This window comes from Tursiops truncatus, chromosome 12 (genome assembly GCF_011762595.2).
Source record: "Tursiops truncatus isolate mTurTru1 chromosome 12, mTurTru1.mat.Y, whole genome shotgun sequence".
Taxonomy (NCBI): domain Eukaryota; kingdom Metazoa; phylum Chordata; class Mammalia; order Artiodactyla; family Delphinidae; genus Tursiops; species Tursiops truncatus.
This window is the reverse complement of record NC_047045.1, coordinates 57,008,532-57,036,315: the sequence shown is the minus strand read 5'-3', so window position 1 is coordinate 57,036,315 and position 27,784 is coordinate 57,008,532. Positions and strand designations below refer to the sequence as shown.

Genomic DNA, 27,784 nt, shown 5'->3' with positions numbered 1-27,784 from the left:
ACCTGTGCTCGCACACAGGCTTTTGGTGGCGGCAGCAGCAGCCTTGGCGTCTCATGCCCGTCTCTGGGGTCCACGGTTTTGGCCGCGGCTTGCGCCCGTCTCTGGAGCTCTTTTAAGCAGAACTCTTAATCCCCTCTCCTCGCGCACCAGGAAGCAAAGAGGCAAGAAAAAGTCTCTTGTCTCTTTGGCAGCTCCAGACTTTTCCTGGACTCCCTCCCGGCTAGTCGTGGCGCACTAACCCTTTCAGGCTATGTTCACGCCGCCAACCCCAGTCCTCTCCCTGGGATCTGACCTCCAAAGCCCGAGCCTCAGCTCCCAGCCCACGCCTGTCCCGGCGGTTGAGCAGACAAGCCTCTCGGGCTGGTGAGTGCTTGTCGGCACCGATCCTCTGTGCAGGAATCTCTCCGCTTTGCCCTCCGCACCCCTGTGGCTGCGCTCTCCGCCGTGGCTCCGAAGATTCCCCCTCCGAAGATTCCCCCTCCGCCACACGCAGTCTCCGCCCACGAAGGGGCTTCCTAGTGTGTGGAAACCTTTCCTCATTCACAGCTCCCTCCCACTGGTGCAGGTCCTGTCCCTCTTCTTTTGTCTCTGTTTATTCTTTTTTCGTTTGCCCTACCCAGGTACGTGGGGGAGTTTCTTGCCTTCTGGGAGGTCTGAGGTCTTCTGCCACTGTTCAGTGGGTGTTGTATAGGAGCAGTTCCACGTGTAGATGTATTTCTGATGTATCTGTGGGGAGGAAGGTGATCTCTGCGTCCTACTCTTCCGCCATCTTCTCCTGTCTCTGAAATTTTTTCTTTTAATATTTATTTATTTGGTTGCACCAGGTCTTAGTTGTGGCACGTGGGCTCCTTAGTTGCAGCAGGCAGTCTCCTTAGTTGTGGCACGTGGGCTCCTTAGTTGTGGCATGCATGTGGGATCTAGTTCCCTGACCAGGGACTGAACCGGGGCCCCCTGCATTGGGAGTGTGGAGTCTTAACCACTGTGCCACCAAGGAAGTCCCAGGAATATGTGAATCTTAATCTGTGAATCTTATTTAGGAAAAGGGTCTTTGGAGATGCAATTAAGTGAAGGATCTTGAGATGGGAGATTATCCCAGATTATTCATTTGGGCTCCAAATGCAATCACAATCATCCTAATGAAAGACAGAGGGAGATTTCATGCATACACACACACACACACACACACACACACACACACACACACACACACACACACACACACACACACACGGCATGTGAAAATGGAGGCAGAGATTGGAGTCAACAAGGCCACGAGCAAAGGAATGCTTGTCCCAACAGATGCTGCAAGAGGGGAGGAATGGATCCCCTAGAGGCTCTGGTGGGAGTTCGTCTCCATTGACACCTTGACCCCAGTGACCCTGATTTTGAACTTCTAGCCTCTAGAATTATGAGAGAGTAAATTGCTATTACTTTAAGCCACCAAGTTTGTAGTAATTAGCAGCCACAAGAAACTAATACAGTAGGGAAAGGACGTATAAATGAAATGGAAAGCAACTCGGTCAGGACTGTACCATCAAATTTAATTTTTAGAAAGGATCCGCTTTTATTACTTATGCAGAATATACACTTTGAATGCAAACCTGGTCTAGTTTATTTTAATCCTGCTCATCAGATTAGCCTTGCAAAAGCAATGCCCTAATTGTGTCATGCTTGCTTGTCTGTATTCCCAATGTGACTATCAATTTGGGATTCTGTTTGGCTTGTTTATAATTATTTCCACATTGCTTGACACATAGTAGTTTCTTAGTAAATATTTTCCAAATGAGTACATGCTTAAGTATGAGTATCTTTCTAATTAGGGCTCCAGTCTGCTTTTCTGGCTATATTCCTCCACCTCCCTCCCTCTCTCCTTCTCTCTCTCTCCCTCTCTCCCTCTCTCTCTCTCTCTCTCTCTCTCTCTCTCTCTCTCTCTCTCTCTCTCTCTCTCTCTCTCTCTCTCGGTACGTGTGTATGTGTGTTTTGTGTATTCTTACCAGGAAAAAAAAAAAGCAAGTTGGGGAGATATAAATAATGAATAATAACTACAGTTTTCCTTATGAATAATAACTGTCCAGATGACAGATGGCACTGGAATAGACTGATTGTACAATATTGGAACATTTTGTTTCATCTTTAGGAGAAGGAGGCAAATTAGGACAAATCAAATGTATATTAAGGATTTATTTTTAAAATATACTTTAAAGTATATTTTTAGTACCAGTATAGGTAAAACCCCATGTATCCTATGCCTGCAGCGTTCTGCAGAAGCAGTGAGTGTTCAGAATAATGTCAGTGAGTCGCTGTTCTTTCAAAGATAGGATGGTTTTAAAACATTTAAAAATAAACATTGAAACAAAGGTTTAGAGTAAAACTGTTGTACTAAGTTGAAATTAAAAATTCACTTGGTGAATTCTGAAACATTGCCCATCATCTGAAAGTAGTTTTCTGCTTATAAATTGTTGAATTTCATACTCAGGACCACATCCTGTCTAAGATGATCAAGTGGACTAGATGATTGATTTTGTTTCCTCAAATTTTATTGCAAAATATTTAAGCACTTAGAACTGTTTTTTTTTTTTTTTTTTTTTTTTTTTTTTGCGGTACACGGGCTTCTCACCGCCATGGCCTCTCCCGTTGCGGAGCACAGGCTCCGGACACGCAGGCTCAGCAGCCATGGCCCACGGGCCCAGCTGCTCTGCGGCACGTGGGATCTTCCCGGACTGGGGTACGAACCCATATCGCCTGCATCGGCAGGCGGACTCCCAACCACTGCGCCACCAGGGAAGCCCTAGAACTGTTTTAAAATGGATTAGGATACACGTTAAGTCTTACATCCGGATTCAAAGTTTTAATTTAAAAAAGTTTAAAATTCCAAAGCTCAGGCCACACTCCAGACTAATTAAATCTCAATCCCTGGATGGCTCAGAGACGCCAGTAATTTTTTTTTTTAAGCTCCCAGGTGATTCCAATGTGCAGACAAGTTTGAAAACTACTGTAAGATAATTATAGTCTAATATATGATCTACATTAAGGTTTCCACAGTATTTCCCTGGATGCCCTGTATAGCTGTTTTTGTTTCTAAACTATGATGTATTTGGTTGCAGTGTCTCTGCAAGGATAGGAATTTTTGTCTGCGCTGTTCATTGTATCCCCAGTGCCTGGAAGAAAGACTGGGCAGAGTAGGTCATTGAGAAATATTTGTAGATTTCATGAGCTTAATCCATGGCTCCTGTGTTCGGCTGGGCATCCGCTGAGTGTGCTGTATATGACGGAGTGATGTCTTTACCTGTCTGGTTTTGCTTGAGCGAAAATGTGTCACACTGGATTTAGAAAAAGATTAATGGACCCATCTGGGTCCCTGGGGTTCAGTGGGGCACAGTTTGAAAAAAACCCCAGCTGCCCCTCCCTCAGGGTGAGTTCATATTCTTGTATGCACATTATCACCTTTCTTTCTTTCTTTTTATTTTTTTCCTGTACCAATGGGTTTAATTCATCTTTGTGAAAACTTGAGGCCAACATGGTAAAGAAAACATGGATGGCACTCAGTACACAAGTTTTATTTTTGACCTTTCAGCTATTGCTACCTTGCATTCCCTTTTCCCTTCACACATTAAAATTACTCATAAGTTTGATGGTGGTAGTATTACTGTGTGGGAAGCTTAAATTCTGGCTGATGGTAAAAGTGGTGAAATTTGGAAGCATAGGTTTTTGCAAGGACAAGGAAAACGTGATGATACTTGGAAGAAGCTACTTGTGAATGGCATTAATAACAGACAAGAAGATCGGGGAATGTGTGTCCAGGGAAAAAGCCAGTGAACTTTTTAATGTACTCCTAGTGGTAACAAAATTCTAAGAAATATTTTAACCATTGTTATTTTGTGTCTGCCATGGAGTATTCCCCAAGCATCAATGTTCAATTTTAGGACAGCTCCGGGAGTTTGACAAATAGCACACCAAAGTCTAATCTAACCAAGAGGTAGAATCTAACTGGCTTGAAAATGGTACCTTATTTCTTTTAGAGCCAGAATTCTAAGTTGTCATGCTTCATGAAAGTAAGAGTTCACCAAACTGCCTAAAACTAGCTACTCATAATCATAAGCAAGTATGATTTTTATGAACAACACCAAAAAATCAGTGAAGACTATATGTCAACAAAAATAACTTTATTTAAACTTGACCTTTGGCACTAGGACCCTGACACTCTCTTAATTTGCAGTTTTATTTTATTTTATTTTATCTTTTGGCCATAACTCGCGGCACATGGGAATCTTAGTTCCCCGACCATGGACTGAACCCACGCCCTCTGCAGTGGAAGTGCGTAGTCTTAATCACTGGACCGCCAGGGAAGTCCCTTAATTTGCAGTTTTAGATCTGGCCTTGTGATTTACTTAATTTAGGTTCAACGATATAAAAATTCAATGGTGTTATTCTCTCTGAATATCCTGTTTTCCTTTTTTTTTTTTTTTTTTGAAAAATGTATAAGCAACTCTTCATCTGTTTTCAGATAAATCACTGATTCTTAGATAATTGTCGAGAATAATACTTTTACCTTGTAATCACAGATTTTTGTGTTTAAGGGAATTCAAGTGTCATTTGGTCTAAACTCTTTTACACATGAGGAGATGGAGGTCAGGAGAGGTAAACCCACAGCCAGCTGGTGGTGGAACCAAGAACAGAACCTAGAATCACTGATGGATGTTCAGTGGATGCTGAAGGTTTCCAGCTGATGGTGGAAAGAACAGAGCCTGGAATCCCTGATGAACTTTGTTAAGTGCCTGCTGCAAGCACTTTGTTTTCCATGCGTTTGAAAGAGTATTATTGCAACAATCTAATATTGAAGTTCTACAAAGTGTAGCATTTATACATGGATGGGTAGAATGTTTTCATTCCGTCTTCATGAAGGATGGAAAAGGAGCGTTTTTAGCGTGAGCTCTAACAGAGTTGCTAAGGGTATGGAAACTCATAAACCATGCAGTGTGCATGGCACACACACCCCTTCTTAGAGGGTCATTGGTTGGTTTTGGATAGTTTGGTGGTTTCATTTGCTTGTGAAAATTCAATGACTAATACCTTTAGCTATATTTAATGGATTACCCAGTGATGTAGGTGCTATGGTGTTATTTGACCTGTTGCCCCCTCTGCAGTTCATGGGGGTCATTTAACCTTTATGAGTGGTCAGAAAGCAAAAGTAACAGTCCTTACCACTTTCACTTGTAAGAAGACATTGACTGCGTTTGCCACAGATTTATTACTTTCCTGTCTACTACCGGGACACTGACCAACTGCGTCAGATGTGAGGACGCTTGGCCACATCTGCTCTCCCCGTTCTCTCCCACTTTTCTCACCATTCTGTAGCTTCTTCTGGAAGATAGCCAGGAAAGAGTCAGAGTTGAGTACTTGATGTTCTAGGTCAAGTGCTTGATCCCAATGACACTAACCAGGGTTTTTTCAGTGGCTCTGCTTTACATTTTCTGCAGAAATAAGAGCTGGCATTTAAACTGATCCCTGGCCACTTATTGGTCAGTCCTTCCACGGGATACAGTTGCTCCTCCGGTTGTTGGCAGGCATGAGCAGAGTGGGGTGGAGTAGGGCGAAGTGAGGTGACTCTTGGTTGAAGGTGGAGTGGGAGTTGGGCTGGAATGGAGAGCTGTTTGATTGGCAGCACAGGTAGGCAAGGGACAGAGGGAGGGGAATTGATTACATGCCTCGTCCAAGGAACAAGGGGTGGGGAAAGGCAATTGAGTCTCTGCTTCTTATTCTTTCTGAAATACTTTCTCATGTCTCTTATGGCTTTGAACCAAGGCTGTTTCCTTGGTTATAGATTGATTTCTGAGAAGTAGGACAGAGGGCAGGTGACTGTGCTATAAGAGATGCTCCAGAGAGAGATGCCGGTCTTTTTAGATGTCTGTGTAAATACTTGTGTGGATTTTCTAGATTATAACACCAGATATCGGAATGCCAAAGCTGCTCGAACAGCCATTCTCATGGTAGATGTGGAAAATGAATTCCAGAGGAATGTATCTGGTTAGTGTCAGACTGAACTAACCTTCCTATTGCCACTCAGCCTCTTACTTAGAGGTTGTAAGGTAAAGGCGTTAGCCACCCGAGTGAGCCGAAGGTGGATTGCCTGGCGTCCAGATGCAGCTCTCCAACCTATGGTGTCATCTTGTCAAGTTACTTACCCACTTTGTCCCTCTGTTTCTCAACTGGCAAATCAGTAGCTAAGGTTGTTGTGAGGAGTAAATGCACAAACACCCGTGCAGATGTTTAAACAAGTTCCTGGCTGATGGTGATGGCTCAGTGAGTGCGAGCTACTGGGATTGTTGTTACTGTTATTCCTTATTGGCTATTTGACTCTCTTACTAGCAATTTTGTCACCATTTTAAAAATGAAAAGTAGAAGCGACATCTTATGAAAATAAAACTTATGAATTATTTATAGATTCAGTTGGCCACACATAATATGTGATAATGAGCTGATGTTATAAACAAAAAGGATTCATAGTTTAGGTCTTAGCCAGTGCCTCTACTGAGGGCCAACAATGTGTGTGTGTGTGTGTGTGTGTATATATATACACACACACACACATATGTATGTATATATATATATACATATATAAATACATATATTTAAGAAAAACATTTTCTTCATTTAGGCATGTTATAGAGAAATGTCAATATTATTCTTTTGTAATTTCCTAGAACCATAAAACTTAAAAACTTAAACAGATACTTTGTTCGCATTCTCTGCTCCCTTGATTTACAAGTAAGGAAGTAGGCCAGAGACAGAAGTGCCGTATTCACGATTACATAGTTAATAATACAGGCAGGCAGTTTCTGGCCTCTCTCCTTTAAGTCGTAGACATGTGTATACAGATCTTCACGTGTATCACTTGCCTAGCTAATATCTTACACTGCTTCAATATTGGATGGTTGTAATAATGAGAATTTTACTGAACACTTTTCATGGAGATAAAAATAGTTAATTGAAATTTTTAGACAGTTTATAAAATACTTCAATAAGGTATATTTCCTTAATGATGAAAGAGGAGTTAAAAGCCTGAGGCAGAGTTGGGAACAAGCTAAAAACGGACTAGTGACTAACAGCTTTTTCAAAGAGAGGAGTGTGTGTGTGTGTGTGTGTGTGTGTGTGTGTGAATTACTCTATCGGTTTAGAGATTAAGATACTTAGCCAGTATCTTTGAAACCTTTCCCAATTTTGTCGTTCAGGTTAATGGCTTTGGGAGAATATCTGCTTCCTTTTTTCCACATTTTGATTGTGTTTAAAATAGAGTATAAAGTAACTTCAAAGGAGAGAAGTTTTTCAAAGGATAGAAACATCAGATTTTCAAGGCTGGTGAAGTGCATTCAGTACAGTAGTGTGTACCTGCAGGTGTAAAATGAGTTAGTATTCTGGATTCTGACTCTGGTCTTCTCTTCAGATACCATTAAAAGGAGTCAAAGATAACATTAAAAAGAGTCAACTGGTGGTACATTAATGTAAATGAAGCAGATAGTAAAAATAAGTGTATGAAAAGAATGTAAATAATCTAATCTGGTGATTTAAGACATTTACCACCCAAAAGTGAATTTACCACCTAAATGATTGAGGACTGAGAAATTGCAAGACGACAGATAACATGAGCTTGAAGACTGTGAATCATTGCTGACTAATTAACAATAGTTAAGGCATGTAAGGCACACTTCAGAAGTGTAAGAAATGATTGCAAATGAAATATTGTGATTTTTAGTTACTCTGTCCTTTTATATAGTCATAAAATAAAAATGAAAACCACTTGTAAAGTAAACCTGATTTGAAACCGAAATGCTATAAAACTTAAAAATCTTCATTTCAGATGTTTATTTGGTGGCCCCGTTTAAGGCTTTTTGGCAAGGCTAGAAAGCAAACTGGAGATGGTTATTGACTGAAAAAAACCTGAAATGACCAAGGGAAATAGGAACTGGATATTTGCATTAAATTTCCATTTAGCATGAAAATATGTTGCCAATAAAATATTTCCATTTTTAAGTACTGAATGAATGACAGTATGAAGCATAGTAGAATTATCCTTCTAACATTTGTCCAAAAGCATGTTTTTCAATATTATCAAAAGCATGCTTGTAAATATTATCAAATTATTCACTGGGCAGGAAGGGAGAGACCTGAGTTGCAGCCTTGTCTGTAACCAGTTACATGACCAGAGACTCTTTCTTTGCTTCTCTGGATTTCAGTTCCTTCATCTGTAAAGTAAAATGATTTGGCTAGGTCATGTAAAGATTTCTTTCATTTCTGTAAATCTATCATTGTTAATAATTTGAGAATTCAAAGATCAATGTGGGCCAAGAGCTTGAAAGCTTTGTTGAGGATATTAACAGGGACCAGATTTTGGAGGAAAGATAAAACTTGGTTTTTCAGAAAGAAGGCAGTCCACTTGGACATGCAGCATGACCAGAGACGTGATTGGAAGGGGCATCTTCATAATTTACTGCCTGATTATTATAAAAGCAGAATAGGTGGATTGAATCAGGGATTGACTCAGCAGATTTGGAGCAGCCATTTAAAGAACTTTTTAAGCAGCTAGAAGAAACTACATTGAATAGAATTATATTGTAACTGATGAATATGAAATAACACAGGTCTGCTTAGATATGGAATTTAACATACTTACACTTCTGTGCAGCAAGGATTAAGGACAAAGCTGACAGTGGGGCATTAAACCAAGACTTAACAGATGTATGATGGGCAGTGCTGAGGGAGCAGTGTCCAAAGTGTTCTGGTTGCTGAGAGAATGAGGTGTGTGGACGGAGGGACTGACATAATGGGCTGGTTGGGAACTGGAAGGTCCCAAAGACAGCCAGGAGGTTGGTTATGGTCCAAGAAGGGGAACACTGGGCACGTTCCTTGTGATATGAGTTAATAAGGCTCAGACTGTGACCATGCTAATGAGACTTGATGTGCAGTGGGAAAAAGTCAGCATACACTATTTAGGAAGAATGCAAGAGGTGTGGGGTCAGAGTAACACAGATGTTTCAATTCTAAGGGTGATGATTGCAGAGGGCAGGGGTGAAAAATCTGAGCTAGGAGTGACAGGGGCAGGGGTTTTGTGTGTGTGTGTGTGCATGTGTGTGTTATGAGTCTCATTTCTTTTTTTTTTGAATTTTTTCTTATTAGTCATCAGTTTTATACACATCAGTGTATACATGTCAATACCAATCTCCCAATTCATCCCCCCCCACTCCCCCCCCCCCCGCCGCTTCCCCCCTTGGTGTCCATACGTTTGTTCTCTACATCTGTGTCTATTTCTGCCCTGCAAACTGGATCATCTGTACCATTTTTCTAGGTTCCACATGTATGTGTTAATATACGATATTTGTTTTTCTCTTTCTGACTTACTTCACTCTGACAGTCTCTAGATGCATCCACATCTCTACAAATGACCCAAGTTTGTTCCTGTTTATGGCTGAGTAATATTCCATTGTATATATATACCACATCTTCTTTATCCATTCGTCTGTCGATGGGCATTTAGGTCGCTTCCATGTCCTGGCTATTGTAAATAGTGCTGCAATGAACATTGGGGTGCATGTGTCTTTTTGAATTATGGTTTTCTCTGGGTATATGCCTAGTAGTGGGATTGCTGGGTCATATTGTAATTCTATTTTTAGTTTTCTAAGGAACCTCCATACTGTTCTCCATAGTGGCTGTATCAATTTACGTTCCCACCAACAGTGCAAGAAGGTTCCCTTTTCTCCACACCCTCTCTAGCATTTGTTGTTTGTAGATTTTCTGATGATGCCCATTCTGACTGGTGTGAGGTGATACATCATTGTAGTTTTGATTTCCATTTCTCTAATAATTAGTGATGTTGAGCAGCTTTTCATGTGCATCTTGGCCATCTGTATGTCTTCTTTGGAAAAATGTTTGTTTAGGTCTTCTGCCTATTTTTAGATTGGGTTGTTTGTTTTTTTGATATTGAGCTGCATGACCTGTTTATATATTTTGGAGATTAACCCTTTGTCTGATGATTCATTTGCAAATATTTTCTCCAGTTCTGAGGGCTGTCTTTTCGTCTTGTTTATGGTTTTCTTTGCTATGCAAAAGCTTTGAAGTTTCATTAGGTCCCATTTGTTTATTTTTATTTCCATTACTCTAGGAGGTGGATCACAAAAGATCTTGCTGTGATTTATGTCAAAGAGTGTTCTTCCTGTGTTTTCCTCTAAGAGTTTTATAGTGCCCGGTCTTACATTTAGGTCTGTAATCCATTTTGAGTTTATTTTTGTGTATGGTGTTAGGGAGTGTAGCTGTCCAGTTTTCCCAGCACCATTTATTGAAGAGACTGTCTTTTCTCCATTGTGTATCCTTGCCTCCTTTGTCATAGATTAGTTGACTATAGGTGCGTGGATTTATCTCTGGGCTTTCTTTCCTGTTCCATTGATCTATATTTCTGTTTTTGTTCCAGTACCATACTGTCTTGATTACTGTAGTTTGTAGTATAGTCTGAAGTCAGGGAGTCTGATTCCTCCAGCTCCGTTTTTTTCCCTCAAGACTGCTTTGGCTATTTGCGGTCTTTTGTGTCTCCATACAAATTTTAAGATTTTTTTGTTCTACTTCTGTAAAAAATGCCATTGGTAATTTGATAGAGATTGCATTGAATCTGTAGATTGCTTTGGGTAGTATAGTCATTTTCACAATGTTGATTCTTCCAATCCAAGAACATGGTCTATCTCTCCATCTGTTTGTATCATCTCTAATTTCTTTCATCTGTGTCTTATAGTTTTCTGCATACAGGTCTTTTGTCTCCCTAGGTAGGTTTATTCGTAGTTATTTTATTCTTTTTGTTGCAGTGGTAAATGGGAGTGTTTCCTTAGTTTTTCTTTCAGATTTTTCATAATTAGTGTATAGGAATACAAGAGATTTCTGTGCATTAATTTTGTATCCTGCAACTTTACCAAATTCATTGACTAGCTCTAGTAGTTTTCTGGTGTCATCTTTAGGATTCTGTATGTATAGTATCGTGTTATCTGCAAACAGTGACAGCTTTACTTCTTCTTTCCCAATTTGTATTCATTTTATTTCTTTTTTTCTCTGATTGCTGTGGCTAGGACTTCCAAAGCTATGCTGAATAATAGTGGTGAGAGTGGACATCCTTGTCTCGTTCCTGATCTTAGAGGAAATGCTTTCAGTTTTTCACCGTTGAGAATGATGTTTGCTGTGGGTTTCTCGTATATGGTCTTTATTATGTTGAAGTCGGTTCCCTCTATGCCCACTTTCTGGAGAGTTTTTATCATAAATGGGTGTTGAATTTTGTCAAAAGCTTTTTCTGCATCTATTGAGATGATCATATGGTTTTTATTCTTCCATTTGTTAATATGGTGTATCACATTGATTGATTTGCATATATTGAAGAATCCTTGCATCTCTGGGATAAATCCCTCTTGATCATGGTGTATGATCCTTTTAATGTGCTGTTGCATTCTGTTTGCTAGTATTTTGTTGAGGATTTTTGCATCTATATTCATCAGTGATATTGGTCTGTAATTTTCTTTTTCTGTAGTATCTTTGTCTGGTTTTGGTATCAGGGTGATGGTGGCCTCATAGAATGAGTTTCGGAGTTTCCCTTCCTCTTCAGTTTTTGGAAGAGTTTGAGAAGGATGGGTGTTAGCTCGTCTCTAAATGTTTGATAGAATTCACCTGTGAAGCCACCTCCTCCTGGACTTCTGTTTGTTGGAAGATTTTTAATCACAGTTTCAATTTCATTACTTGTGATTGGTCTGTTCATCTTTTCTGTTTCTTCCTGGTTAAGCCTTGGAAGGTTATACCTTTCTAAGAATTTGTTCATTTCTTCCAGGTTGTCCATTTTATTGGCATAGTGTTGCTTGTAGTAGTCTCCTAGGATGCTTTGTATTTCTACCTTGTGTGTTGTAACTTCTCCTTTTTCATTTCTAATTTAATTGATTTGCGTCCTCTCCCTCTTTTTCTTGATGAGTCTGGCTAATGGTTTATCAACTTTGTTTATCTTCTCAAAGGACCAGCTTTTAGTTTTATTGATTGTTGCTGTTGTTTTCTTTGTTTCTATTTCATCTGTTTCTGCTCTGATCTTTATGATTTCTTTCTTCTGCTAACTTTGGGTTTTGTTTGTTCTTCTTTCTCTAGTTCCTTTAGGTGTAACATTAGATTGTTTATTTGAGATTTTTCTTGTTTCTTGAGGTAGGCTTATATAGCTATAAACTTCCCTCTTAGAACTGCTTTTGCTGCATCCCATAGGTTTTGGATCGTCGTGTTTTCACTGTCATTTGTCTCTAGGTATTTTTTGATTTCCTCTTTGATTTCTTCAGTGATCTCTTGGTTATTTAGTAACGTATTGTTTAGCCTCCATGTATTTGTGTTTTTTACGTTTTTTTCCCTGTAATTCATTTCTAATCTCATAGCATTGTGGTCAGAAAAGATGCTTGATATGATTTCAGTTTTCTTAAATTTACTGTGGCTTGATTTGTGACCCAAGATGTGATCTATCCTGGAGAATGTTCTGTGCGCACTTGAGAAGAAAGTGTAATCTTCTGCTTTTGGATGGAATGTCCTATAAATATCAATTAAATCTATCTGATCTATTGTGTCATTGAAAGCTTCTGTTTCCTTATTTATTTTCATCTAGGATGATCTGTCTATTGGTGTAGGTGAGGTGTTAAATCCCCCACTATTATTGTGTTGCTGTCGATTTCTTCTTTTATAGCTGTTAGCAGTTTCCTTATGTATTGAGGTGCTCCTATGTTGGGTGCATATATATTTATAATTGTTATATCTTCTTCTTGGATTGATCCCTTGATCATTATGTAGTGTCCTTCCTTGTCTCTTGTCACATTCTTTATTTCAAAGTCTATTTTATCTGATATGAGAATTGCTACTCCAGCTTTCTTTTGATTTCCATCTGCATGGAATATCTTTTTCCATCCCCTCACTTTGAGTCTGTATGTGTCCCTCGGTCTGAAGTGAGTCTCTTGTAGACAGCATATATATGGGTCTTGTTTTTGTATCCATTCAGCAAGCCTGTGTCTTCATGTTTTAGGTAATTATCGATATGTATGTTCCTATTACCATTTTCTTAATTGTATGGGGTTTGTTTTTGTAGATCCTTTTCTTCTCTTGTGATTCCCACTTAGAGAAGTTCCTTTAGCATTTGTTGTAGAGCTGGCTTGGTGGTGCTGAATTCTCTTAGCTTTTGCTTGTCTGTAAAGCTTTTGATTTCTCCAACGAATCTGAATGAGATCCTTGCTGGGTAGAGTAATCTTGGTTGTAGGTTCTTCCCTTTCATCACTTTAGGTATATCATTGCACTCCCTTCTAGCTTGTAGAGTTTCTGCTGAGAAATCAGCTGTTAACCTTATGGGAGTTCCCTTGTGTGTTATTTGTCATTTTTCCCTTGTTGCTTTCAATAATTTTTCTTTGTCTTTAATATTTGTCAATTTGATTACTATGTGTCTCAGCGTGTTTCTCCTTGGGTTTATCCTGTATGGGACTCGCTGTGCTTCCTGGACTTGGGTGGCTGTTTCCTTTCCCATGTTAGGGAAGTTTTCAACTATAATCTCTTCAAATATTTTCTTGGGTCCTTTCTCTGTCTTCTCCTTCTGGGACCCCTATAATGCGAATGTTGTTGCATTTAATGTTGTCCCAGAGGTCTCTTAGGCTGTCTTCATCTCTTTTTATTCTTTTTTCTTTATTCTGTTCCACAGCCGTGAATTCCACCATTCTGTCTTCCAGGTCAGTTATCTGTTCTTCTCCCTGAGTTATTCTGCTATTGATTCCTTCTAGTGTAGTTTTCATTTCAGTTATTGTATTGTTCATCTCTGTTTGTTTGTTCTTTAATTTTTCTAGATCTTTGTTAAACATTTCTCGAATCTTCTCGATCTTTGCCTCCATTATTTTTCCAAGGTCCTGAATCATCTTCACTATAATTATTCTGGATTCTTTTTCTGGAAGATTACCTATCTCCATTTCATTTAGGTTTTTTTCTGGTGTTTTATCTTGTTTCTTCATCTGGTATATAGCCCTCTGCCTTTTCATCTTGTCTGTCTTTCTGTGAATGTGGTTTTTGTTCCACAGGCTGCACGATTGTAGTTCTTGCTTCTGCTGATGAGTCTCATTTCTGAAACCAGCTTTGTCATTGTCAGTAATCTGCTGGGAGTGTAATCACTTAACCTCTCAGGGCCTCTATATTGTCAAAGGCAAAATGAGGGGGAACAGTAGAACTGTGTCAGTACTTCTCAGTGGGGGCAGTATTACCCTCTTAAGGGCGTTTTGCAAATTTGTGAGGATGTTTTATGTTGTCTCATTGTTTGTGGGGCAGGTTCCAGTTGTGTCAGACATCATACAGTTTCAGGACAGTCCTGCCAAACGAGGAATTATGTGGTGTCCGTCATTCCTTTAGAATGACCCAGTTGGCGTTCCTGAAGGATGTCATGTAAAAAAGTCTCATCTCTGCTTATCTTAGAAGGGTGAGCGGCTTAGTAGTCCACAGCAGAACAGAGCAGTGGGGGGAAGCCCTAAAAAGGTAGAAGCTATAACTTCACACTCATTGTTCTTAGCTGCATCTGGGTGATCCTCCTTTTGATGGGAAGTAGGTGGTATAGGAGACTTTTCAAACCATTTAGCTACCCACCAATGTGTCCCTCTCTTCTAGAAGTTTATTTTGTTATAAAATTATGACACAGTGCCATCACCCATCATCCGTGTGAAGGTCCTCTATCAGAGTACAAGAAAAATTGACCCGTGATGCGCGACCTTCCTTTTTATTTCAGTAGGTGCACTGTTTGCCACTTCGGTTTTTAATTGGAGAGTAGCTCTATCTTTCACTTGTAAGCTTGTCTAATATATTAAAGCATATTGAAAATATTAAAACTGAAGTGATTATAGACATCGGCCATATGAGAAAATATGAATGTCAAAATAATGAGACATCCTTTAAAATGTAATGTGGGATTTCTTAGGTTTACATATTTTTAAATTTTTTTTTAAAGTTGGTTTTAGACCAGAGAAAGTTTGAACTTAACATCCAATATTAATGCTCACTGTGGGCACAGATGAAATTCTGAGGGCATATTTTGGAGTCAAATTGAAGGGGAATTTTAATAAAAACTGTCCTTATTTCAGCCTAGAAAAAGGTGCTTTATTGGAAGCATTATTGCTTAAGTAGAAAAATTAGAGAAAGTTTGAAAGAGAGATGTAAAATCAAGTGAAAATCAAGTTGTTAATGTAACTTGTATTTGTGGTGCTTAATGGGGACTGAGACTAAAATTTTGGTGAGATATTGAATACATTTGGCATAACTTTAATAATATTTGTTCAGTCTAGAAAATTTAGTTAATATTGGAAAGCACAAATAAAAAAGCCCAATAAATTGCCTATGAAACCAGTGCCTGAAGATAGTTACATTAACATTTTGGTGCATATTATTTTAGTCGTTTTTTTTTTTTTTATTGCTCTTTATAAACTGCCAGTTAAACATGAAGCCCAGTAGATGGGCTCCCGGGGGAGAGGAAGGGCTGGACCCTCCTCTCCAGGAGCCCACAGCTTGTACTGCAGCCTGTCGTGTGATTGCTTTATTTCTCTGAACTTGAGCCACTCGCAGTGGTGGTGGTGGTGGTGCTGGTGTTGGTGGTGTTGCTATTTGTGGAATCATAGTCCTCGTTTCTTGAGTATCTACTCTTTAGTATTCGGCCCTTTATGTAAGTTATTTCCAATCCTTATAACAGCCCTGTAAGGTAGGTATTGTTACTTCATTTTACAGATAAGGAAAGGGATGTTCCAAAAGGTTAGGTGATTTGGCCAAGGCTCCACGTGCAGTGAGTGGCAGGGTTTAGACTCAAAGCCTTCATTTGTCCCTGCAGCGCCAGACTCTCAGGGCAGGGGTCCCATCAGAGGTGAGGACTGCGTCATTTGCTGGTGGGCCTTAGGGAAGGTAGGGAGGGTGCGAGGTTGGGTGGGGACTATGTAGATGAGGCTCTTGGGGCGGGAAAGGTGCCTGGGCTGAGGTGGGCTTGGCAAGCCAGTACTGTTCGGATGGGTTGGGTCCTTGATGACAGAAGTGGGAGATGGGCCTGAGGCCAGGTGGGGAAGGCAGATGGGGCAGAGCTCAGAGGGTCTTGAGTGACAGCCTGGAGGGCCTGGGGACCTAATGAACCAGGCTGCTCCTGTACTGTCTGATTTTATGGTTTACAAAGAGATTTAAAGGAGAATTTGGAGGTGATGAGACCTGTTGAATTCACAGAAGGTTTTTGTATATTTATTGGTGAATATTTGGATAAACTGATGGTTGGAGACTAACAGTTAAAGGTGCTTTTACATGCAGTGGTAACCTTCTTCAATAAAAGAGGTGGTTCTGAAATAAATGACCACTGAAAACAGTGGGCTGATACCACGTCCCGGCTTGGGAAGCACAATTCTCTGTTTCCAGTAAAAGACTATTTGAATGAGGGAAAATGAATAGAAGCAAAACCAAATAAGCTTGTCACACGATGATAATGACAAAAGGAAGGAAGGTAGTGACAAGCGAACTTCAAATATCTGTGGTATTTGTAAGTTGTGGACTTGCTTGAATTCCCAAGGTGCATATGAAGTACATGGAGAAAAAAGATGGGCACTGTTCTGAACCTCATTCGTCATATTTCGTTTTTTTTTTTTTTAAGATGTTGGGGGTAGGAGTTTATTAATTATTTATTTTTGCTGTGTTGGGTCTTCGTTTCTGTGCGAGGGCTTTCTCTAGTTGTGGCAAATGGGGGCCACTCTTCATCGCGGTGTGTGGGCCTCTCACTGTTGTGGCCTCTCCCGTTGCGGAGCACAGGCTCCGGCCGCGCAGGCTTAGTAGTTGTGGCTCACGGGCCTAGTTGCTCCGCGGCATGTGGGATCCTCCCAGACCAGGGCTCGAACCCGTGTCCCCTGAATTAGCAGGCAGATTCTCAACCACTGTGCCACCAGGGAAGCCCCCTTCCTTCTTCTTGATGGAAAGGGTACCCCTGACGCTCTTCCTCCTCTTGCTTTTCCACTGTTTCCATTGTTCTGTTGTCTCACCACCCTCCTCTCCTTTCTTGTTTCCAGCTCGTTCACACCCGCATATTTCTGACTGCCTGCTAACCCTCCTTTTCCTGGCTGAGAGCCCAGGCAGCATTATCAGCGCCCCCCGGCTTCGCCAGGAGCCTGCCGGGAACCACTGAGGTTCTTGTCAGCTTCTCTTGCCCTTCACATATGTATTGCCTTCCGCTTGCCTGATCCTGGCCAGGGGATAACAGCCTGTACCGTGCTAGATACTCTGGATCTCAGTAACTGTTTCCTGAAGGAGTTCATTACTCACTGGGAGAAGAGAACCCTTCATGGGAGGACTTCCTCTTTAGGTATCTCTGGATTCAAAAAAATATCTATATGTATATTTTTCATTTCTTTTTCTGTAGACCTGGTTGATGCCTGACTCAATATTGTAGGTTTATAATTATTTTAAATTTACAAGTGTTCTGTGCAGAAAGCATTTATTAAAGACATGTTAAGACTTTCGGCTTATGGGCCAAATAGGGTGGTAGTTCAATTCTGTCTATCCCTGAACAGCATTAAGAGATATCAGAGTTCTGGGCTTTCCTGGTGGCGCAGTGGTTAAGAATCCGCCTGCCAATGCAGGGGACATGGGTTCGAACGAGCCCTTGTCCGGGAAGATCCCACATGCTGCGGAGCAGCTAAGTCTGTGCATCACAACTACTGAGCCTGCGCTCTAGAGCCCTCCAGCCACAACTACTGAAGGCCGCGCGCCTAGAGCCGGTGCTGCACGACAAGAGAAGCCACTGCAGTGAGAAGCCCGCACACCGCAATGAAGAGTAGCCGCTGCTCACCACGACTAGAGAAAGCCCGTGCGCAGCAACGAAGACCCAATGCAGTCAAAAATAAATAAATAAAATAAATTAAGAAAAAACAAAAAAGGAGATATCAGAGTTCTGAAAACGTCACCATGAGTTTTGAAAACATTGAGCAGTAGTGCCCACAAGATGGGGATGTTATTCCATGGCGGCAGTGGCGGGGGGAACCAGCTTTTTTTTTTTTCTTGGTAAAATTGGGGTAGTGTGGGATTCCCCACTTTTCGAAATAGGAAGATAGTGGGTTTGTTTTAATCTGAAAATAAGGAGCAATAATGCTTCTATAAGATGATTTTAATTTGTAAGTGCTTCAATATTTTGTGAAATTTGTTGGCATTGGTAACTTTCCCCATTCTATATGGGAGTTTGAATCTGTTTTTCTTAACAAAGGAATATTTGTAGATGAATTAGGTATTCGACCTGCAATATAAAAACTATGTGTCATCCCAGATTTAAGGGAAAAGGTATTAAGCATTGGCAAAGAACAGGAAATAGGCTTCTAACAGGTATGGAAGAAAAGGATGGTGTTCCCTGTCAACAAAGAATTATAACCCCATTTGTGGGTTGAGATATACACACATGAAATGATTAGTGGACCAGGCAGTGTTATTTATAACCGTATATGCATTTGTTTTTAATCTCTACCCTGTGGATTCCACAAAGGATTTGTGTCTGTTTGTATATGAGTATGTATAGACAGTGTGTACATCAATTTGTAATGAGGTGCCTTGTAAGAGAATTAGCGGGAGAAGGGAGGAAGCAGGCATTGGAGTCGGGGGGGAAGGCTTCCCAGAGCAGGGAGCCTTCCAGGATGGGGCTGAACTGCCTGGAGAGGGCTGGGGCCTTCTTGGTGAGGGAAGACACATGAGCAAGCTAGCAGATGCTCCAACGGATATATATATATATATATATACAGGTGACCCTTGACCAACACAAGTTTGAATTGTGTGGGTGAATTTTTTCAATGGTCAGTACTACCTGATCTGCAGTTGGTTGAATCCAAAGAAACAGAACCATGGTTACGGAGTAACCACAGATATGGAGGGCTGACTCTAAGCTATACACAGATTTTTGATTGCACGGAGGTTCGGCAGCCCTAACCCCTGCTGTTGTTCGAGGGTCAGCTGTACAGTCGTAGTGGTGTGGTTGGACACCTGTCATTCTTTCGGCTGCCTGGCATCTGAGTTCCTGTCTGGTTTGGGAAATGCTTTGCTTTCTGAGCTTTGCTTGGAGGCAGAGCCCTCCTCTCGCTGAAAAATAGGGCAGTGCCTAGTGCTGCAGCCCTTGGTGGTGTGAGCTGCGTGGTCTGCTCTTGCACAGTGTCCCTGGGCCACTCCACGGCATGATCTGGGGCATTATTCCTGGCTGTTGGTCATTCTGGGAGCCACCTACTGGGTGACTTTTAATAAAATTCCCTTCTGCTTTGTCAGAGTTGATGTCTGTAACTTGCAGTCAGAAGCCCAGATAGTAATATGCACACATCATTGGGCACTTCCCTTTGTGCCAAGAGAGTTTCATGTGTTTTATGGACATTCGAGTCTCACCACAACTCTGGAAGGAGGTAATGTTGGTCCCCAATTATAGCTGAAAAACTTGAGATTCAGAGAGGCTACGTAACTTGACCAAGGTCACAAGCCAAGCGGAGAGCTGGGATGTGATCCAGGCTTTTCTGACACGGAGACAGATCTTAACCTTTGTGATCTGTCTCCCACCCTCTGAGGAAAGCAGATCGTAACCGTTAACTACCTGTATGTATTTTGGAGTACTCTGTTATGAAAAGATTTTCCTCAAAGCACAGTTGAGGAAGGATTTGTCTCTCTTACCTGAGTATCAAAAATAGGATATGACAGGTACGGATTGTCATGGGTTAGAACATGGGATTAGAAGTGAGGTTTTCTCACCCTTGGTCTGCTTTGCTTTGAGATGTTTGGTACTTGTATCAGGGCAGAGGGCAGACAGTAGATCCTGAAGGGCACGCATGTTTGGAGGAGGGACACGGGGAGGGAAGGGGTGGAAAGGAAAGAAGCTTATCACAAAGACTCTGTTAGGAGCTCTGCTTGTCACATCTTTAAATTTTTATAACTGCTGGGTATTCTGCCTGGAACAACCTGTACCCAGATATCTGCATGGCTAAACCTCCTCTACCTCCCACTTATTTCAGGTCTCTGTTCAAGTGTCTTATCAGAGAGATCTTCTCCCGCCTCCCTCATTCTCTTACCCCACTTAATTTATTTTCATAGCACTTCTCATCACCTGACAGATGACACATATTTTTATTTTCTCTCTCCTAACTGCTAAAATGTAAGCTCCATGAGAGCAGGGTCTTTGTTTTGCTCACTGCTGGATCTCCAGAATTTAGAAGGTACCTGGCATATAGTAGGTGCTCAGTAAATCATTTTGAGTAAATTAATGAATGTGAGGAAACTGAGGCTTTGAGAGTTTTATATAACTGGCCTAAGATCTCATGGAAAATGATGGAACTGTGTATTAAATTCTAGTCTATGTGACTCCTGAAATCCCTCGTGTTCCTTCGTTTGCTAATGACTTTTGCTAATCTGGGAAGATGCCTATATTTGTACATGATTGAGGAAAGAGACATTGCACAGGATTTTTTAGTTAGCAAAGAAAATCTTAGGTAGCTAGCCAACTTTCCTCTTTTACAAATGAAGAAATGACCATGATGCATTGAGAGTTGGTGACATGATCAAAATAATTCCACTATTTACTGATGGAGAAAGACCAGAAGCAAGATACCCCATCTCCTTGTTCAGTCCTATCCCCCTACACCCGCCTGCAGCATTCACTTTCTTCTTGATAAACTGAGCCCTATCTTGATGCAGAATTCAGATATCATTCATTGGTGATGGGTGTGAAATAGTGGGTCATGTTAATTTAATGCCGTAATATTAACGCAGTAAAGCAGAGACTGCAAACCAGATGCCTACAGGGACCAGCCGACAGCATAACAGTCAAGTGGGACCGGTGGGAACTATGGCAAACTGCCTGCCCAGAGAAACATGTTACAAGAGAAAAAGGTGGTAAACCAATCTAAAAATGTTTGAAACACCCTGCTGGCCAAACAAAACATTTCTGCCAGCCAGATCTAGCCTGCAGGCTCCCAGTTTGTGACTGCTGAAGTTTTAGTGTAAATAGCTCTTTTCTTTCTTTCCAAAGGAGTAAGTTTCAATAAGTGGGGCGATGTCGGAGAATATGTGAAGTGGTGTCACTGTGGTTAATTGTTCTTTAGCCTAGCCAGAGGATCAGTGGGTTGGGCTGTCAAAGTTCACAGAGAGAAAATAATTATCAATAAAGGAGTAGTTATGGCCCGTCTTTATTACCCTGGTGATAAAGTTGAAGAGTAATGTGTTTTCTCTGTCATAATACCATCTGTCCTGATGGAAGGTACTTGGTTATGCTATTTACTGATTGAGAATCAGGAAATCTTCTTAGTGATTTGGCAGGGCTGTGAACTAGTACCTGTATGTCACTGGGCAGATCACCCAATTTTCTACTTTTTCTAATTCAGTATTCATGTCTGAATAATTAAGGGCTGGACTTTATAAGGCCTAGGAAAGAAAGAATTCAGAAGATCTCATGCAGGACTTAAACCCAGTTCTTTATCTTTGTCTCTAAAACAAACAAAAAACAACAACCGCAACAAAAACCAGTGTTGTCAGAGAGAAGAGAGACAAGAGAGACAGGGATTGGATGGTTTGTATATATCACATATGTCTTTAAGCACACTGATAATAGCAGGGGATTGCTGTGGTTCCTCTCACTTGCCAGCTGTGAAGCTCAAACAGATTGAGAATGATATGACTTGGTGATCTGTAGGGTCATTTCAGCTCTAAACTCCATCATAACTTGAATTAATGTTCCTGAGGACAGGTTTCAAATGCTTCTACCATGTAGAGCATGGGTTCTGGAGCTACATGGCCTAGGTTGCAGTTTCTCTAAGCCTCAGTTTCCTCATCCTTAAAATGGGAATAATAGTGGTGACTACCTCATAGTCTTGCTGTTGTGATCATTGTTCTGGCAAATTATCAAATGCTCCTTTTATTCTTACCATGGAGCAACTGTATGGTGTAGATAGTAAAAATCAAATTTAATTCACATTTACATTTGAAATAAAGTATAAGAATTTCCCCCTTTTCCCAGCAGATATAGGGCTTTTAAATTTCTTGGTAGAAACTGAGATGTGTTGGAATTAAAAGTTGGCAAGGTTATTTGAACCTTGATATGAGGGCAGTGTGGGTATGAGCTCTCGGTATTGGATTGGTACCAATTGATTAAGGCACAGAGGTAAAGATGAATGAATCTTGTATGAGATGGGTGTAGGTCCTGATGTTAACAAAAGAGTTAACTTTTGGATGTGTGGCTGGGTAGATGTGCCTGTGACCCCTCGCACAGTGAAACGGAAAGAAGGCTTGCACGTGTGGTTTTGGTGTCCATCTCAAAGGAGATCATCTGATGCAACTTTGCCGTGAAGGGATGAGTTGATTACAGGAGAAGATGTTTTCGTAGCTTTCACGTGCTAATGTGAAGGGCCTCTGCACTGGAAGAACAAGTACACCTCTCCAGATCCATGCTGGAGCGTAATTAAGGCAGGAAGATGACAATAGACAAATTGCCTCTACTTCAAAAGGAGAGTGCGGGTTTACACTGAGTATTTGTTCCAAGGAGCCAAGAAGCAGGCATCGTGCCCTGAAGGTCCTTCATATCGGGCTGCCCTGGCTACTGAACGAGCATCCTGTCCTCATCTGCTGCACTTTCATCTTCTGCCACGTTTGTATTCATGTGCACAGTCCGCCACGTAAAAGCACAGCTTGTTATTCCGGGCTTTGCTTCTGTGACCTGAGGTAAAGCCAGATGAGACAAATATATATATTGTAAGGCTTTTACGTGGAATGGCAGTTACGCACCCTGGTTTTGAATCGTTTGGCATCTAGCAAGAAGCCTTCAGAGGGTCTTCCGCCTCAGGGAGCAGCAGCCTGCACTGGGTTTGAGAGGGACTCTCCTGGTTGCGGGCCTGGGTATGCTGGTCCTGTATGTGGCAACACCAGGCAGCAACGTCAGCGTCGCCTGGGAAACAGAGGACGCAGCAGACCACGTGGTGGACTTGAAATCAGCTCTAGACAGCTGTTGGATTCTGAACAAAACTTCAGGAAACTTGTTTGCTGGGTGAGCTGGTGGGATGAGGCAGTTGGGATGGGCGGAGGGTGAGGAACAGAGCCTTGCTCATCCTGTTGCCAGGGAGTGCTTGGAAGCAACAAATGAATCTCACCTTCCTACTTAGCCACAGCTGGAAACCTCCTTGGAAGAGAGTGTCTTACTCTCAAGCCCCCTCATTACACAGCTGAGGAGACCATGGCAAGTAGAGGGGAGATGCCCTGCCTGGTGTGAGGCCAGCCTAGAATCCAGACCTTCTGCTTCTGTCCCAGGTTCTGGTTACCTCTGCCCCAGCAAGCAGTGGCCCCGAAGTTTCCAGTGAATTCTGCTTCCACTCACGTCAAATTTGTTTTTCAGCATCCCTGAATATTAAGGCACGTCAGTGCGAATTTATCTGAATCATAAATAGAAGTTCTTTATAGCTTTACTGTGGATTCACCATTGTGGATCTTTCGTTGTTTTTAAAGGTTTTGTTTCCTTTTTCTCTTCTTCCTCTTCTTCTTGAAGGTTCGGTTTTTATTTAATGTACTTAGCAAGATATCCTGTTTAAAGTTCTTTGTTTTCTGAGAGTAAGCTCTCATAGTCTTTAACTCTCATCTCTATGCTGATGACTTCTAAAATTATCCTGCCTTCAGTCAGTACCTTTCATGAGCTACTAATCTAGATTTTCAAATACTTTCAGCAGTTCTTTTCTAATTTGAATGTGCAAAAGGGTCACCTGGGAATCTTGGTAAAACGCACACTGGGATTCAGCAGGCCTGGGATAGGGTCTGAGATTCTGCCTTTCCCACAAGCTTGATGCCACTGCTGCTAGTCCTAGGAACACACTTTATACCCAAAGGGTCATTAATTAAGGCACAGAGGTAAAGACAGATGAATCTAGTATAAGGTGGGTGTGAGCTCTAGGTATACAGTGTCACCCAAGGGTCTCTAACATATTTCAAATTTAGCAGGTCCAAACTGAACTCATCACATTCTCTGTCCAACCTGCTGTGTTCTATATTCCCTCTCTCAGTTAATGATTGTCACGTATCCATCCAAGAACAAACTGTGGCATCATCTTGGTTTCTTCTGTGTCCTCCATCCTCTTTATCTGACTGGTCACCAAGGTCATTTGAGTCTACTGGAGAAAAGCTTCTTAAATTTGTCCTTTCACTTCTGTTTCTGTCAATGCCCTCTGGATTCAGATTCTTCTCATCTCTCTGGAATCCCCTCACTCCAGAGCATCACAGCTCCAGGCTGTCTTACTATTTATTCTTCTTAAAAGTATGTTTCTGAAACACTAATTTGGAGTGACATTTGCTTGTTTAGAAACCTTCCCCTGTCGCATTCCAAGTGTTTCAATATGACAGGCAAGGTCCAGCACAATTTGGCTCCCTGCAATGCCTAACACCATCTCCCCCCGCCCCCAGCTGGTTGCAGTTCCCTGGAAGTCAGTATAATCCGTCTATATCAATCCACTCACAGTTCCCCAGGCTCACTGTGTATCTTTGCTCATATGGTTGCCACTGCCTTGAATGCCTTTCTCATCACGTTCTACCTAGCAGAATCCTGCTCAGCCTTCAAGCCCCAGCTCTTACCACTCTTCTATGAAGTCTTGACCAAGTCTCCTCCTTAGAGCTTGTGACTTTTCTAATCTCTGCTTCCATAGCAGTTACCACTTGCAATATTGTTTTGGAGTTCATTGCACAGGTCTTTGTTGCCTACTAAGTCCTAGGCCTACCTTGTCTGAAATACATCTACATTCCATAGTTTAGCAGAGTGTGGAATAAAATAGGTTTTCCCTAAATGTTTGCTGAGTCACTGAAAAAGCAAATATCCTGTAGACAGACATGAAATTTTGCATGTTGGAAGTAGGAGGGAATTACATCACTCATACATATTGGGCTCTTTAAGGAGAACCTGCCTGCTGCCTCATTCTTCTGTAGCTGCGCTGTCAGTACAGTAGCCACCAGCCATCTGTGGCGACTGAGCACTTGAAACGTGGTTGGTCCAAACTGAGCTGTGATACAGGCATAAGTTACAGGATTTTGAAGACTTAGAATGAAAAGAAAGCAAAAGATCTCTTTAACGGTTTTTTTTTTTGCGGTACGCGGGCCTCTAACTGCTGTGGCCTCTTCCGTTGCAGAGCACAGGCTCTGGACGCGCAGGCTCAGCAGCCATGGCTCATGGGCCCAGCCGCTCCGCAGCATGTGGGATCTTCCCAGACCAGGGCATGAATCCGTGTCCCCTGCATCGGCAGGCGGACTCTCAACCACTGCGCCACCAGGGAAGCCCTCATTAACAGTTTTTATGGTGATTACGTGTTGCAATGATAATATTTTGGGTATATTGGGTTAAATAAAGTATACCATTAAAATTATTTTTACCTGCCTCTTTTTTAATGTGGCCACTAGAAAAATTTAAATTACCACTGTGGCTTGCCTTTTATTTCAATTAGATAGCACTGTTGTAAAATAACGATCTATTGTCACATTCAAAACAACTCAGGAAGGTTTCCTGCCACCCCGTCCCCCCGATTGTGCTTTTTATTTTTTTTAAACATCTTTATTGGAGTATAATTGCTTTACAATGGTGTGTTAGTTTCTGCTTTATAACAAAGTGAATCAGCTATACATATATCCCCATATCTCCTCCCTCTTGCGTCTCCCTCCCACCTTCCCTATCAATTGTGCTTTTTAACATTCTGTCAAGTATTTAATATTTATGGTTAAGTTTTCAATTATGAGTTACTGATTTAAAAATAAAATCATTTTTATGAAACTACTACCACTGAGTTCAGTTTTCCAAGTTGTAGTGTCTTTTGAGATGATTCTTTTGATTCTTACTGAGCTACTAAACTAAACCTCAGGAACTTTACCATATCTCACCTATGTTAATGTCACAAATCAATAAAAACTCAGAATGTTTATTTATTTATTTACCATGACCTATGGAGTAATAAGAAATGGGAAATGAGAAAGTTTATTATAAAATTTGTAATCCACGTCTTTAACCCTACTGCCTGCATAGTTTCTCAGTACTTCTGCTGGTTCAAAATCACATCCCTTACCATCATAAAAACCTCCTGCTTAATTAATTTTTCAGTGTTTAAAGCTTAAGGATTCCATAAAAGTTTTTTTTTTTGAGATGCCTAAAGCACTTGTTTTTCTAATTTTCTGTAGCCATAGAATCCTCTTGCAGTACATTCTTAAGTGGATCTCCAAATAACGTATTTATCAAAGTGTCTAAGGTTGAGGGGAAGGGTAAGTGGGGAGCCCAGACAGGCCCTTTCCATCACCTTAGTTTCTCTTTCTTTAAAAAAAATGCACCTCTGGGAGTTCCCTGGTGGTCCAATGGTTAGGGTTTGGCACTTTCACTCGGGTTCAATCCCTGGTCAGCAAACCGAGATCCCGCAAGGTGTGGCCAAAAACAAACAAACAAACAAAAGGCAACTCCAAGGCAAAGCGGCTGGCTAAATTAAGACATTATACATGAAAAATCAGTGTGAACAGCTGAATAGATTAAAATTATGTAATTTTTAGAATTGGAAGAGACTTGAGGTATTCTTCTTCTTGTTATAGGGTGAATTTTATGTGATGCTTACACAGTGAACAGTAGGGCTGGAGATAGGCCAACTTCTTCCATCTTCCAGTAGAATCTTCTTTTCTATGCTACCCTGCGATAATAGCCTAAGAAATACTCATTCCTGGGACATTAGTATGGCCAAACAGTGATGATAGCACCTGTCGTGGAGGGTAGGAACCTGTTGGAGATAAAGTGAGGGCATATATACCATGATTTCATGGAGCGGTAGCCCAAAGTGAGGATTAGGTGACCACTTAGGAGGTAGCCGGTAAATGTCAGTCTCTCTTCCCTCTGTACTCATTCCATAGCTTCTTGTAATTCACTGATTAGCGTTTAAAATGGCGCAATGAATTATGCAAAAGCTGTTTCTGCAGGAGGGACTGTCTTGCAGCCTAATGCAGCACAGATGGAAAGATCCTCTTTTAATCATTGTTCCCACAACACTTGGAAGCTTTTTGAGGAATAAGCACTCAGAAGTGGAAGTGAATGGGCTTCAACAGTAAGTGAATTCCTTCTGCAGAGAGGAACTGAAATGTATTTATGATGCAGAAGGTTGCCCTGTATTTGAATGCTCATCCTTGTCATCTGAGATTCATGCTTAGAAGCCAAACGTCTCTTGAAATACTTGGGTTCGAGATGCTTCCACTGGAGGAATTACTTCTGCCCAGGCTGGCCCAACATGTATTATTATTTTTCTTCAGAAATGGTGGCGAGTATTTAAATACCAGTTCACTCCGTTCATGAAAATATGCAAATTACCTCTCTTTTTCTGATCTTTAGTCACTACTGAAGAGACTGAATTAGTTAGCATCCCCTTGCTTTTATTAGCATAATATTAATGCAGATCATTAGCAAAGGCTTTTTAAAAAAGAAAGCAGAAGCATCCATGGGAAGCAATTCACATGTAAAGCAACAGTGTTTAAGTCCTCAGTGAGGAAGAAGAAACATTTATGATTAGGTTTCTAACTTTGGTATCTGTGCCAAGGGCCACCCACCGCAGCCCAAACAGGCACTTGCTTCTAAAATCACCTTCCCCTTGGAGGTTTCACTTGCAGAGCAAGAACCAATTGGAAAAAGCCCAAAGGGAAAATTTCAGAACAAAGGTGATATACAGTTACCTGTATTATGATTCAGATGCCATTAAGAATGTGTACTATAGAG

At 41.2% G+C, this 27,784-nt stretch overlaps 1 protein-coding gene across 7 annotated transcripts in view; it reads left to right on the top strand.

Annotated features, from left to right (window-relative positions):
* The window catches only part of ARHGAP18 (Rho GTPase activating protein 18), a 136,023-nt gene that overhangs the window by 36,396 nt on the left and 71,843 nt on the right, over window positions 1-27,784 (top strand). Inside the window, exon 1 of one of the 7 annotated variants that reach the window (XM_073789580.1) lies at window positions 22,782-23,068. The exons of 3 other annotated variants lie outside the window; for them this stretch is intronic. In XM_073789580.1, coding sequence (XP_073645681.1) covers window positions 22,923-23,068 — 146 coding nt within the window. In that variant the 5' untranslated portion in view covers window positions 22,782-22,922. Of the gene's footprint in view, window positions 1-22,781; window positions 23,069-27,784 lie in introns of those variants that run through there. 3 more of the 7 variants (XM_073789579.1, XM_073789577.1, XM_073789576.1) reach the window with 3 other exon arrangements.